The sequence below is a fragment of the Urocitellus parryii genome, chromosome X (genome assembly GCF_045843805.1).
Source record: "Urocitellus parryii isolate mUroPar1 chromosome X, mUroPar1.hap1, whole genome shotgun sequence".
NCBI lineage: Eukaryota > Metazoa > Chordata > Mammalia > Rodentia > Sciuridae > Urocitellus > Urocitellus parryii.
This window is the reverse complement of record NC_135547.1, coordinates 105,694,786-105,710,266: the sequence shown is the minus strand read 5'-3', so window position 1 is coordinate 105,710,266 and position 15,481 is coordinate 105,694,786. Positions and strand designations below refer to the sequence as shown.

The 15,481-nt window shown below is 31.2% G+C and overlaps 1 protein-coding gene across 3 annotated transcripts in view; it reads right to left on the bottom strand.

The window, feature by feature from the left end:
• Positions 1 to 15,481, bottom strand: part of Dmd (dystrophin) — a 2,014,880-nt gene that overhangs the window by 1,323,408 nt on the left and 675,991 nt on the right. For all 3 annotated transcript variants that reach the window (XM_077794046.1, XM_077794047.1, XM_077794048.1), the window contains 4 exons: positions 7,351 to 7,496; positions 4,029 to 4,241; positions 1,491 to 1,604; positions 265 to 420 (listed from right to left, as the gene is read on the bottom strand). In XM_077794046.1, coding sequence (XP_077650172.1) covers positions 265 to 420; positions 1,491 to 1,604; positions 4,029 to 4,241; positions 7,351 to 7,496 — 629 coding nt within the window. The remainder of the gene's footprint in view (positions 1 to 264; positions 421 to 1,490; positions 1,605 to 4,028; positions 4,242 to 7,350; positions 7,497 to 15,481) is intronic.

Genomic DNA, 15,481 nt, shown 5'->3' with positions numbered 1-15,481 from the left:
AGTAACATCTCATTTTTCAGTGTCACAACTGAGTTCAAGAAGGTCAGTTTAAAACTAAAATAATAAAAAAAATGTAATATTTAAAATATTTACTATGAAAATATTTCTGTACTCCAGAGAGGCTTATTCATTTGAATAAATTCTGCCTTAAAGCATGAACATAGCTAGAAAGAACACTTTATATGAAGATAATGGTAAAGGGAGACATTAAAAATTTTCAATTAATTAAATTGAGCCAAATCCAATGAAAGATACTGTCCATACCTGACGGCACATGTAATCCCACTGAGTGTTAAGTTCTTTGAGTTCAGTGTCAAGTCTGGATGCAAACTCTGGCTCGGCTTCATACTTTATCTTCTGCCCACCTTCATTGACACTGTTTAAACTGGGCTGGATCGTCTGAATATCATTGACTAAAAGCTAAGGAAATAATACTATTTAATCTAGCTGAAAAATATCACAATATGTTATAAATGCATCATAAATAGGAACTGTATAAGAATGATGACATTGCATATGAATTTTGTCCTTTAAAATATGAAATAGACAATTCAGTTGATATCTGCATATAGATCTTACAAAAATTTTTAGTGTTTTTATGGCATGAATGAAGTAGGGAATTATCTGTGTGCTGCTTATTTCAAAAACAAAGGGAATAAATTTAGTGTTTCTTGGTAGAAAAAATGTGTGAAAATGAAGGGCTTCATACATTACTACTTTTGAAAAGATTTTCATTTTCAAACACAGGATATTACAGTAATTGTTTATAGCATGACGGGTGTGAAGGTTATTTGTAACCCAGATTTACTTTTTTAGCTTTTTTTCCAAAGCAAGTTCTTTAAAAAGCTATATTATTGTCTTCTTGCTGTATCACAATGGTATAATGAATATCATTTCATAAAACCATGTTGTGCAATATAACATAGTGCACTATACATGGAAGGAGTAATGGTATGAATAATAATCTGTAATAAGATATAAGAAGTAGTCAAAGGTTTCTTTAAATTATCTGCCTATTTATATTATTTTATAAAGTTAGGTTTACATAAAAGTCAATACTTTCTCATTTATTATACCAGTGATTTCTCAAAGTTGATACTCTTAATATTTTAATGTATTTTTTAGTTGTAGGTAGAAACAATACCTTTATTTTATTTTATTTTATTTTATTTTTATGTGGTGCCAGGAATTGAATCCAGTGCCTCACGCACGCTAGGCAAGCACTCTACCACTGAGCCACAACCCTGGCCCCCCGATAATATTGATATTCTAGTCTGTGTAATTATTTGTTGTGAAGGGACTGGTAGGATGTTTATCAGCTTCCATGGCCTCTCCTTATTAGATGCCAGCCTTAATATCATCCCTAGCATGTTGCAACAACCAAAACTTTCTCCTGATATTACTAAATGCCCTCTGAGTAAAAAATACTGATCTAATGAAATATTACCATATAAAAGTGTTCACATGAAAGGCATCATATAAAATCTTACTCTGCACTGTTTCAACTGTTTTTTTAGAATTTCTGAATCTCCAAGAGCAGGCCATTCCTCTTTCAGGAAAACATCAACTTCAGCCATCCATTTCTTCAGTGTTTTTATGTGATTCTGGAATAAGAGAACATTTTAAGGCATTACTGGGTGCTGATTACTTTTTACATAGTTCATCATGATGATATGTCTAAACACAAGCCCACAAACAACTCCCATGTTTGAAGGATGTCGCTAAGTAGCTCTTCAGGAAAAGAATATTTTTACTAAGACTGCATTTTTATGGTCTACTCTATGAGCACTGGTGTATGAAGTCTGCTATTGTTAAAAATAAAAAATTACTACCAAATGTGGTTTTATGATGTTCCTCTCGAGAACATTAAATCATATCCCCCTCTAGAGAAATTTTAAGTTACAAAACAACTCATGATAATACTAACAATGTGCCCTTACACTACATAAAACAAACTATGAACAATAAACTCAATGTAATAGTGTCTTTATAGCCTCCCTAAACCCGAACTTCCACAAATTGTTTTCTACAGTTGACACTTTAAAATAGTCCCTTCAGCTGGGAACTTTTAGACCAAGATTTTGTCAATTTTAAAGAATAAGTTTTTGCTTTTAATTTCTTATTTGCCTGACCAGTTTGAAACAATGATCAGGTGAAAAAAAATCTTATCTTTTGCTGCGTGCATTGGTGCATACCTGTCATCCCAGTGGTTCAGGAGGCTGAGGCAGGAGGATTGTGAGTTCAAAGCCAGACTCAACAACTTAGCAAGGCCATGTGTAAGTTAGTGAAACCCTGTCTCTAAATAAAAAGGGCTGGGGATGTGGCTCAGTGGTTTAGAGCCCCTGAACCCCATCCCTGGTACCAAAACCAAACCAAACAAAACAAAACAAAATCCATCTCATCTTTCATCATTCATAAATAGCCAACTACCTCCTAGTTTTCCTCCTTGTTGGACATTGTTTTTGATGCTTTTTTGGTTATTTTTCAAACATGTCTGTCACTTTGTTATTTCTATAGGATTAAACCACACTGTCTAGATGCACTATATTCTCTTAAATTTCTTTGAAAATATATGTTTCACAGAATGTTTGCCTTTTAATATAATTAGTAATATTATTAAAAACACTTGAATAAATCTAGAAGCTTCAACATTACCACCTTCCTCACATTTTCAAAGCTACTTGTGCCTCTTCCATATCTACACTGCTCTTTTTCCAGTCTTATTGACTTCTTCCTTACTGCATTATCACTTTTTGGTATCTGCCTGAGTCTTAGTGCACTGAAATCATTCCTGTACATTGATGACAGTAATCTCCTCTTCTCTTTTTCCTTTTCATGGTAATATGATTTTGGGGGAAGCAAAGGGTGGTACCAAAGATTGAACTCAGGGGCACTGGAACACTAAGCCACATTTCCAGCCCTATTTTGCATTTTATTTAGAGACAGGGTCTCACTGAGTTGCTTAGCACCTCACTTTTGCTGAGGCTGGCTTTGAACTCACAATCCTGCCTCAACCTCCCAAGTCACTGGGATTATAGGCATGCACCACCATGCCTGGCCATGGTAATGTTTTGAAAATAAAAATGTAATTACATCTTTCCCTCTTGAATATACTAGTAACTATCCTTTATTATTATTGCTGTTGTTGATGTTAATCCCATTACTACTTGTTTAAAATACATTTTCCAAAGAATGATATTCCAGAGCATTTTCTAATCATATATTTTATTAATATTTAAACATAATATCTCCAGTGAGTTGAACATACTAGTTCTTTTGAAGCTTTCTTCCTGTTTATTTGCTGACTAAAATTTTCCTGATCAAAGTATACTTAAGATAATATGTTCTCACTTGATTTGGACTTCTTTCCTGCCTATTCCTATAATGTTTAATGCACTACACCATAAGGCTTTGAAGATGGAGGATGAGGTCATGAACCAAAGAATGCATGCAGCTCCTGGCAAAAAAGAAATGTTTTTTTTTCATGTATGCTATATGTATGTATATATGTACACATATGTTTATAAATACATACATGTAAATATGCATATTGTGCTTATAGAATATTTTAGGACTGCATAGTACTTTAGATTGTAAATATTAAAAATAACTAAGCATTTGGACTGGAATTTAAATTCAGAAGCATCTTATTCCAGTGCTTTTCTATCATACCATGATGCTTTCAAAGTTTCTATTTGACATTAGTATATTTCACAATTGATCAACCAAAAAGGACATTACCCATAGAATAGCTTGTATTTAAAATTATTAAGCTAACAATATGTCCAAGTCCTATTTGTATTGATAAAATAATTAATTCTAAAGAAAATCTAAGAACCAGAGCTATTAATTACATTTTTAGGTAAAATATACAAATTATACTCCATTGATAAAGGTTTGTGTGTTTGATCTTATTGATGTCTTCAAAGCTTTCTGGGGTTCCAATATCAATTTACCTTTAAATTTGACAATGCAGTATTGGGGAAAATAAGTAAATAAGTGAATGTAACAGTCAAAATTGGAGTTACCTGTATTTTTCGAAGTTTATTCATTTGCTCTTCTAGCTTTTGGCAATGTTCTACCAGCTGCGAGGAGAGTTTCTTCCAGCGTCCTTCAATCTCTTCAAATTCTGATTGGTATTTCTGACTAATTTCAGAGGGGGCTTTCTTTGAAATCTCTTTCACAGTGGTGCTGAGATAATTTAAGCCACTTTGTTGTTCTTGCAGAGAACTTTGCAAAGCCTCAAAATTGAAAATAAAAAATACATTTATACTAAATAATTAACATTGATAAGTTTCCAATAAATTAAGAAATTAAGCATACTTAAAATGAAATCTATGTGAGTAAATGTTCTAATATCAGTTATATCTACTGATAATTTAAATTCTTTATAGGAATAACTTAAACATTATATAGTGATATTTAACAATTCATGCCATTTTAAAAAACAATGTCAAACATGTCCAAATCTTTAGTTTATTTTACTGAACCAAAGAATTTTAGAACATTTAATTACATTGAACCAGGGGTATAAAATAACTACATTTATGATAGTTAATGGAGCTTAACTTAATTATACTAAACTCTTAGGAGGACTTATCTCTAGTCTTTTTTTAAAACTATACTAAATTATTTTGATATAAGGTAAAAATAATTGAATAAATTACCAGATTAGGGGCCTATTGATGCCAGTTAACTCAAGTTTCATATTTTTCAAAAGGTGATATTTTATTTAAGTACTGAATTGGAATTCTAAGATAATTTTGGGAAAATTTTATAAAATTTATTTTACATCTAACCTGCATAGGTTTCTCCTACTCAATGTTTTTTTAAATGTAACTTTGATTATAAAGCAATAAAGGCTCATGATTTAAGAATGAAAAAATATACAGAACCATTAGGGTTTTATATAAATTTTCCATTTTATTCATAACTAAATATTGACTCTCAACCATGTTATATGCACAATCATTCCTTCACTTATAATATGACCTATATCATGCAAAAAATTTGACAAATGTGTAACTTTTATAGTTTGATAATACCTTATGCCTATTTTGTGACACTTGATTTTTTTTTAACATTACCTTTAACTTTGCTTATGTTTACTTTATTAAACTGGTATTCCATGAGTGACTTTTTAGACACTATCTGGCATATAACTATATTCTGAGTTAATCATTGTAAGTAAGCCATTTCCCATGTCACCAGGTATTTTTTTAAACATATGTTTTAGTAGTTTTAATTATTTCCATTAGATCTACAAATTCATTTCTACCTTTCCTCATCTGTAAATTATTTTTACATCTATCACCTATCTACTAATATTTTGAATATATTCTGGTTATTACTCTAAGATTTAGACTTTATGCAAATTATATACTCATATATATATTAATGAATATGTATTTTATTAGAAAATGTTGAAATTATTTCCTCCACAAAATAAAAATTATATTCCTAACAGTAAATGAAAATGTTTAGCTTATCACTTCCAGAAAAACAGTTAAGAGTTTTTGAGCATATGTGCCCAAATAGTATATGAAAAATGGTATCTCATTTTGTAAATTTGTATTTCATTCTTCACAATTCAAGTTATATTTTTTTCATAGATTTATTGGCCATTTCTGCCCACTTTTGTTGACAACAGACTTTCTTACTCATACAAAAATTATTTTCCTTGGACTTGTTTTTCTTTAAAATTGTCTCTGGTGTTTTTACAATGGCTGTTGTTGCATCCATTGATTTTTATGCATCCTCATTATGTTTACAAATCTGTATTTTTTAATTTCCAAAATATTTTCAACTCTGTATTTTATATGTTATTTCTGGTGTAACTTTTGAAGTAGGATCCTTACACTTTCCAAATACTATTTATAAATAATTATCTTTCACCTATTCCTTTTTTAGTGGAAATATTCTTTTGTACTTACCTACTCTGCATTTCCTGTGTAATTTTCTCTACTTCCCTATTGCTATGCGTTTCTAAGAATTCTTGAAAATTTATTAGTTCTATTAGGTCATAACTGTTTCTTTCAACTAAACTCTGGAATCATTATACCACATATTAAAAATAACAAAATATAACCATAAAAGATTAAACAGCTACATTTTGCTTGGTTTATAGTAAGTAGTTTAAACAGAACAATATATACTAGAAAAGACTTTTTAAAATTTCTTTAAAATTATTTCTTAGAAGAACTAATCATACAAATTTTAACTTATTTTTTCATAATCTCCAAATGTAAATATAATATTTAAGTTCCTGAATGTAAGTAATGAATGTTTTCACATCTTTAAAAAATTGAATATACAACTTAGGCTTTTTGAATTAATAGGAAAAGTATAGCAAATATCATATATTTTTTCATCTTTCATATTAGTATGTTTATCTTTCCAGATATATGGCTGTTAAAAATGGTTACTAGAACTCAAATAAAAAATTAAATATTATATTTGATGAGTATTTACATTCAAGTCAATTTTACAAATGTACTGATTTTACCCTTGTTTCTTTGAGAATTGAGAAATATTTATTTTATTTGTTATTTTTAGATATACATCATAATAGAATATATTTTGGCATATTATACCTAGATGGAGTAAAATTCTAATGAGGATCGTATTCTTGTGGTTATACATGATGTGGAGTTAATCTGGTGTGTATACAAACACAAGGATAGGAAAGTTATATCCGATTAATTCTACTGTCCTTCCAATTCTCCACCCCTCCCTTCCCTTCATTCCCCTTTGTCTAATCCAATGCATTTCTATTCTTCCCCTCCTCACCGTCCCTTGTTGTGGGTTAGCATCCACATATCAGAGAATATTTGGCCTTTGGTTTGGGGGGACTGGTTTGTTTATGTCATATAGCACCATATTCTCCATCTGCATACATTTACTGCCAAATGCTGTAAGTTCATTTTTCTTTATAATTGAGTAATATTCCATTTTGTGTGTAAACAATAAACCAATGGGGGAACTTTTAGTGGCTTTTTTTAATAATTGAAACCAGTAAATCTGAAATTGTGTACTAAACTAAAAATATACTTTGTACATCAACAAAATGTTTTAAATGAGAGTATTTTATATGTACACATGTACATGTCTAAATATACACATACATATATGTATATACACAGTACATAAATTAGCTATATATTTATGGTAGAGAGAGAAAGGTGGCAAAAATTCATAAATTATATTCTCAAAATCTCTTCTTCATTTGTTGCACTGGTAAGCTATCATTCTTGTCATTTTAATTTTAATGTTAATTTAAAATTACATCAACATGGTATCTTGATATGAGAGATTCACTGTTTTGTTTATGATATTCAAATATCCACAGACCTTCAACTCTCCAAGTCTCTGCTCCATGATTTCATATTCAGTGACACTAAGCTGAGGTATAGCAAGTTTGTTTTCTGACTGCTGGATCCATGTCCGGATGGTACTCATTGTTTCCTGATAGCGCATGGGTGGCAAAGTGTCAAAAACTACCAAAAGTGGGAAAAAAAAGAGAGAATCATTTAACCATTTGAAAATTTTGTCCTGTTTACCCAAGTGTCAAACTCACCCATGAAACTAAGTTTAACTATTAACAAAATGTGGAAATCTGAAACATAGAGTATAATTATGACAATAAATTCCTACCACTTGTCTGGTATGTCAGGAATGTCAAAATTGTACTGAATTTTGAAATCATTCTTGCAAACTCTATATTGATAAATTCAGATTGTAAGGTCAGGGAACAAATATACAGACAACTGGAGTTATTATTTTAGAGCCATATATATTATATTCAGAGAAAATGAGCAGTCTCTAACTACACCTAACTTCAGAGGCTACTCTTTCTGTGTTTGCCTTTGAAGAAAACAGTATAATTACCCAAAGTCCTAGATATTTTAAATTTTATCAGTCATCTCTGATTTTAATAAAACTAAACCAACTGATGTGTGTTGAGTATATATCAGGAATGCTAATACTAAGCCAATAAGTATTACCAGATCTAATTCTTATAATTAAATCTGTGAGATATGCATTGTTAAAACTATCTGAAATTGATGAATCTGAGGCTTTTTGTAGAAAGGCATTTGGTAGTGGTTTTGACAAAAAAAGATATATATATATATATATATATATATATTTGTGTACATGCCTTGTAATAATAAATATATGATAAAATATATGTGTATACTAGGCCTTTTATAATATATACTATGTATTATGGAATGTGCCATATACAATGTTTGTTTATTAAGTTCTGAAGCATGTACGTGTGTATACATAAAACTTTAGTTATAGTGACCATGTTCAATGAAATTAAACCTAAAATTAAGAATTTTGCTAACAATTGGAAACCATAACAATGACATAACAGATTTCAAGGATAATCAAAATGTACTTCTAGAACAGGAAAATGCAATATGTGAAAATCAGGAGAAATTGGATGTGTATAACAGTAAATTAGACAAGGAAGAACAAACAATCATTAAAGTGAAAGATACATGAGAAATGAATACTTGGAATGAAATAGACACATAGGTTAGAAAATAATACAACACCAGTATGATAGTCTAACATAAATGTACCCCAGAAAGAATGTGGCACAATTTATATATGAAGAGATAATAGCTATTGTCCTAAATGGAAAAAAAACATAACCCAAGGTCCAAGTTTACACAATTATATCATTAATTAAATATCATTCATTTTTATAGCTAGGAATTGAGTGTCGATTCTATATGCCAATTCCTTCTACATGAAATAGGAAATTATTTACATTTATCTGAGAGCTCATGCTCAAATTTAGTAGATTTTAATCTGAGCATTTCTGATTTCTCATTAAATTATCTCTATGGTACTTTCGACTTCACTGTTCCATTTCATATTAATAATGTTCCATTTCATATAAATAAAACCAGATATTTTTATTTGAATGTTAGATGATAATAAACAAAGAGGTACCTCTCGATTCTCAGTGAAATAGTTTGTTATGATGAAGTAAAAGGATGTGTCTGAGAAGGTATTTGAGCAAGAGATATTGAAAAAGAAAGCAGAGGCAAGGGGATATGATGGATGGATTATAAACTGCAAGAAGACTGATTTAATTGAAATTGAATATGTACATTCTGGAAAAGAGTGCTCGTTTCCCTTGTGACCATAGCTGAAACAAACGTGTATTATAAGCTTGCTAGAGGTTTTATTAATCAGCCCAATTTTATCCAGATGATGAGTGTATATGTCAGTAGAAGAGATAAGAAAGTGTTGGTGAAGATGTTCAAATTACTTTTTATTAGAAAGAGATCAACAAGTTTTTATGAACGTCTAATGGGATTGCTTCTCTCTTTTTTCAGAAACAGCTGTGTAGCATGACAATTAGAAAGTCTGATCCTGCAGTTTAGAAGACCTGGCTTTGGACTTGATTATCTATTTAGTAGTTTCAGGAACTTACTTCACTTTTTAGTACCTTAGACCTTATTTAATAGAAATAAGGATGATGATACTTTGAGGGCGATTAAAGGAGGTCATTCATTGATTATTCCTTCATTTGGCAATAATTTATTCAGTACTTTGAGCACCAGGAATTCAAGAAGTAAAAATAAAAGACAATAAAAACCTAAGTTCTCAATAATTCAAAATAGTTGGTAAGTCAGTAAATGAACTAACAGACAAATAAATAGATCATAATAACAAATAGAAATTTCTGAGGAGTAAGAAGATTTTACCAGGGCTGTGGGCAGGGGAGAGATCATTTCAGATCTTGCACTAAAAACAACTTAAGATATATAATTACATTCATAAAATGTTGGAACACATGAGGACTTACACAAATGATGGTGGGCAGCCTATAGGTCTGCAACAGCAGGGAGTCAGTACCATCCCAAGTGCTAGAGGTACATGGGAAGAGCTGGGATATAATGTCACAAGAACTCAGTCATTGGGGCCAGCCCTCAGGATCATGATTCACAAGGAACTTCCCTGTTGGGATGTTAGACCCTGAGATATGACATTTCCAAAAGGAGCTAGAACCTTGGAGGACTCATTCTCAGCCACTGATGGAAACACACCTGTTATGGTTTGGATGTGGTGTCCCTCAAAACTCATGTGTGAGACAAGGCAAGATCTGGAGGAGAAACAATTGGGTTATGTCCTTAACCTAATCAGAGAATCACTGATGGGATTAACTGGGTGGTGACTGAAATGGTAGGGTGTGGCTGGAGGAGGTAGGAATTGGGGCATGGCTTTGGGGGATATATTTTGTATATGGAGAGTGAAGTCTCTCTGCTTCTTCATCACCATGTGAGCTGATTTTCTCCTTCATACTCTCCCACCATGATGTTCAGCCTCACTTCTGGCCCTGAGGAATGGAGCCAGTCTTCTATGGACCATGACCACTGAAACTGTGCACACTCAAACTTTTCCTACTCCACAGTTGTTCTGGTCAGATCCTTTAGTCACAGAAGTGGAAAAACTGACTAAAACAACACCTTAATGCAGTAAGACACATATCCTATGTTATCTCCTTTTCCTACCTTCAGTATTTCATGAGGCATTCCACTGACCAACCCAAGCCAACAGCCTGTTTTTAAAAGAATCCTGAGCAATGAATTTTTAGTGGGAAGAACAGGGAATGACACTAAAAGCAAAAAGACAAATGATCTGCATGAGGACCATGGTGGGGAGTAAATAGAATTTGATTAAGAGAGGCAAGGGACATCCATATTTTTTCCAGTATGCTATTTCTTAAGTTTAGTTGTTTGGTATGCAGATTTTTTTTTCATTATTCAAACTTTTATATGTCATAGGGCTTCCTTAGATAGAACAAAAGTATATAATAAATAAATAAACAGAAAAAGGGCAGCAAGTGACAAAGCAGTGATCAAAAGGCCTCTCTGTGAAAGTACCACTTGAACAATATAAAATAAGGGAAGGAAGAACCCATGTGAATAGCAATAGGAAAGGTTTTCCAAGTGGATAAAAATAAATGTAAATCTTCTGAGACAAGAATATTGGTAGTAGTGTAGGATCAATGCAAGGAGCAAGTGTATTATGAACAATGTGACCTAAGTGGAGTATGGTCAGACACAAGGGCATGGGAGTCTCCCTTGGGAGATATGATGATGAGGACCCATGAAGATGATAATGACATGCTGTATTTTACTCTATATTATTCTATATCTCATAATTACTTAGTTCATTACTGAGTATATAGCACATCTGCTATGACTATTAGTATTAGCTATGAAAAGTGACACTAGAAAATAGGAAATTATAGGAGACACACTTGAATTATAGTAGAAATTCTAAGGGTTTAATATAATTTTTTTCATTCGATCAATAGAGAAAACTTCCTGTTCAGGAAGAGAGGAAAAGATGAATGGAGATATTTACTTTTATTAGTTTGGCAAAATCAGATCCTCTGCCAAATCCAAATATACTATTCTGAAATAATTTACAAACACACACATCAACTCATAAACATACACAATACACCTACATGTTTATTTTGACACAGACTCTGGAAGAACAGCAACTTTTCTCCTAAAGACTAAGAGAAAAGTTGCCAAATTATAGGAAAATGTTTCATGTCCTTAGGTTTACTTAAGCAACATAGTTTGAATATCAGATAATATTTAATGATTTTACACACATACACACAGAGACATATTTTCAGTGTTATTACCAAGGCATAAGTCATTATATTGCAAAGAATATTTAACCAATAATTTGTAAAAATGTTAAGAATAAGTTTAGGAGAATCTTGGCATTACTAGCATCCTGGAGAAAAAGTAAATTATATTTTCAATAATTATACTGGAGTGATCACTGTATAGAGTGAACATGTATTAAACTATCACACTGTGCCCCATAAATATATACAATTAAAATAGTGATTTTTGTAAAGAAATAGTAAACATTTGAGGTGATCAGTATGCCAGTTACACTCATCTTGTTACATATTGTATACATGTACTGAAATATACCCTACAAATATGTATACTTAAAATAAGTTAATTAAAAATGAACATGTATTTTAAATTGTTTTCTAAATTGTATCTATGTTAAATGAAAGGAAATACAGACTTGCAGATTTCCTATTTATCAAATGATTCAAAGAAATAAGATAACAAGAGCATGGTGGAGTATATAACCAATACTTAAAATACAGGTATACTTTAAAATATCATATATTTCCCAAATTCAGTTGGCATCCATCTATGGAGGAGAAAAGGAAAGAAGGAAGGAGGGATGTAAAGATGGAAGGAAATGCAATAAAGTCAAATAACTAATTTATTTAAAGCATAGGATAGCATGAATTAAGCATCTCTAAAATCTAGGAAAAAGATGAACATTTACATATTTGATAGATTTTCCCATGATAACCAAAATAGTTCTAGCTGAATATTAAAATAATCATATGACTTGATAAATTGTTTTTCCATTAATTCTCGGAAAACCTAAAAATATACACATTAGTTTATATTATCCAAAGAATAATTTACATCTAATGTTTCAGATTCTCTTTAAAAATTTGATCAAGTATCAAGGTATCTATATTATCATTTTATGTGGGCACTGTTTGTGTTCTTTGCATTAATGTAAAATATTTCAAATTTTGATTGAGGATGTTTGGACATATTTTTGTCTTCCGACTTGGATCCTGAGTCAACTCTGAGTGTTTCACAGATGAATTGTAAAGCAGGGAGATAAAATTTAAAAAGGACTTATCAAGACCATAGTTTCTTTTTAAAATTTTTAATTGATAAATGATAGTTGTATATATTGGTTTATATTGGCAAGTATTTGTACTCGGGGAAGTAGAAAACAGAATGATGGTTACTAGAGACAGACAGAATGGGGAAGACAGGGAAAGGGCATAAAGATTCAGTTAGACAGGAGAAATCAGCTTTATTTTTCTACTGCAAAAAAATGCTGACTATAATAAATAATAAAGCATTATGCATTTCAAAATTGCTCAAAGTCTACAATTCCTGAAATAGCTACCTTGTTACTCATGTGTAGGTTCACCAACCAGGACATATGTCTGAAGAACTATGGTAATAGTTACCTAATGAGCTCCAATCACACCCTTAAGTCTACAGGACTTATGTCTCAGGAAGTACCTGTTAGATTCTCCCCTTTAGACTCCTTCTGGTCTCTGTTTAATACAGAGTGAAATAATTCAATTAGAATTGTCAATCTTATTTTCTATCACCATTTCAAATCTGTATTCTGGTAGAGGACTTGAAGTCCCCCACTGATTACTAAGTCAATTTTCCATTCTGTTCTGAGAAAAGACAGAACAACTTATGAAAGAGAAAAATGCAGAAAATATTATTCCCAAAGTCTATGGAAATGATGTAGGCCATCAGAAAATAATGAAGAAATAGTTGTTAAATGAGATGCACATTCCAAAGGTTAGTTTATTGAGCAACAGAATACCAAGTGTGTTTCAGAGGTTATTTATCAGGCTAACAAAAGGGTAGATATTTAAATCTATCATAAATGTGATTATAATCATTATTCTTTTGCAATATTTTTGTGATCTTGTTATTATTTACATTTTAACAGTACTAATTATTCCTTATATAGGTTATTTTTAATGTTTAAGTGGGAAATATCATACTTAAATTCAAACTGGTTAGGGAATCAATACCTTTGTCAAAATTTTATGCACTGCTTTTAAAATAAAGTTATTATTTTATTATAGTCATGGCTCAAAGCTCATAGTTTCAATGCACTCTGTTCTCTTGTATCTAATAAAACTAGGCTTGGTAATTTTCATTCCATTAATTCTGAGTATTGAATATGGGCAACATACATGGGATGGGATCCTCTGAATTTTTAATACTTTTCTATTTAATGAATCTGACTTTCATTGCATGTATTTGTGCTAAACAACCTGACAAAGAACTTTCACAGGATTTACTTCATATTGATAAGCTTTGCTGAACATACATATTTTTTTCAATTCCCCCCGAATTACAATCCTCAACCAAAGTTGGCATTTCATTGAAATTCATCAGAGTGAAAAAGCTAATCTGTTGGGCATTGTTCTGAGGTGTTTTTAAAGAAACAAATTCTCAGAATAGTTTGGCAATCAAACTATCTAATATGGTTTCTGGAGCAAGGTAGAAAACAACAACTATAAATATATATAACATTAAAATAATGAATTAATTGTTATCCTTTCTGGGAATGTAACAATACCACATAATGCCCAAAAGGATTGCTATCAATGCTTAGAAAATTCTTTTACAAATTTGGAACACTGTGTTCCATATAAAGAGATATGCTAGTGAATCCCAATTAAAGTCTTTTAATTTTGTTTTATATTAAAAAGAAAGAAAGAAAAGAGTCTTGTATGTAAGCCAACATCCCCAAAGGCAAATTGAATATGAGCAGCTCTACCTCCTAGTCATTCAGATATTTTGTGGGTGCTGTGGTTGTAATCCCAAACTAGGAGCAGAAATAGTCCAGGTCCATATAGGGAAATTCACTTTATTCATTTGGTATAAAAATACATATTAATAATTCAACCAAATTGCAGTTTATTTACACAATAAGTCAATAAATATGTATAATTTAATATTGTGACCATCTTAAAAGACCTCAAGTGTGCTATTGATACCATTTTACCCAATCCAGATGTATAAAAAATATGGCCAAATGATTTACCATTTAGTTTTTTAATACTTCTAAATATAACTTTCATCTCAAAATATTCTTATGACAATTTCTACTATTCTTCTATAGCATCATATTATAACCTATAGATACCATTTAATGTTTTACATGAAGGATGGAAATGTTAAAGGATGGTATGAGTGTCACTCAATCTGTAAAATGTCCATGATGCTTAAGTTCCATTCTCACAAAAGGCCCTAAATAAGGTCTGGCATGAGGAAAATATAGATGGGTTTATAGGCACTATATCTAAGATCATCACATATGTATTTTCAATACTGGGAAAGGCACCTAGGGCTTTGTGCATGCTGGGCAAGCACCCTGCCACTAAACTACACCCTAAACCTGTAAGATTTTAAGAAAACAAACAAAAACACTAAAATGTGAGTCCTTTACTAATATTCATCTTTGGAACTACAGGTGTATTTTCATTTTAATTACTTTTTTTAAACAAGTTTGTATCAATAGTGGTTTATTAAAACACAAGTTTCTTTTGTGTTTTTGTTGAATTTTCCCTGTTACAGGTTTTTGTCTAAAATTATCCCTATTCTTTCAACAATTCTGTCTTCAAGACATCCTGTTAAATTTTAAAAATATTTATTTTTAGTTGTAGTTGGACACAATACCTTTATTTATTTATTTTTTGGTGGTGCTGAGGATCGAACCCTAGGCCTTGCACACATTAGGCAAGTGCTCTACTGCTGAGCCACAACCTCAACCCCATCCTGTTAAATTTTAAAGATGACACTTTTTTATGCTCCAGCATAGCAAGTTGGCATGTTTGCCAAGA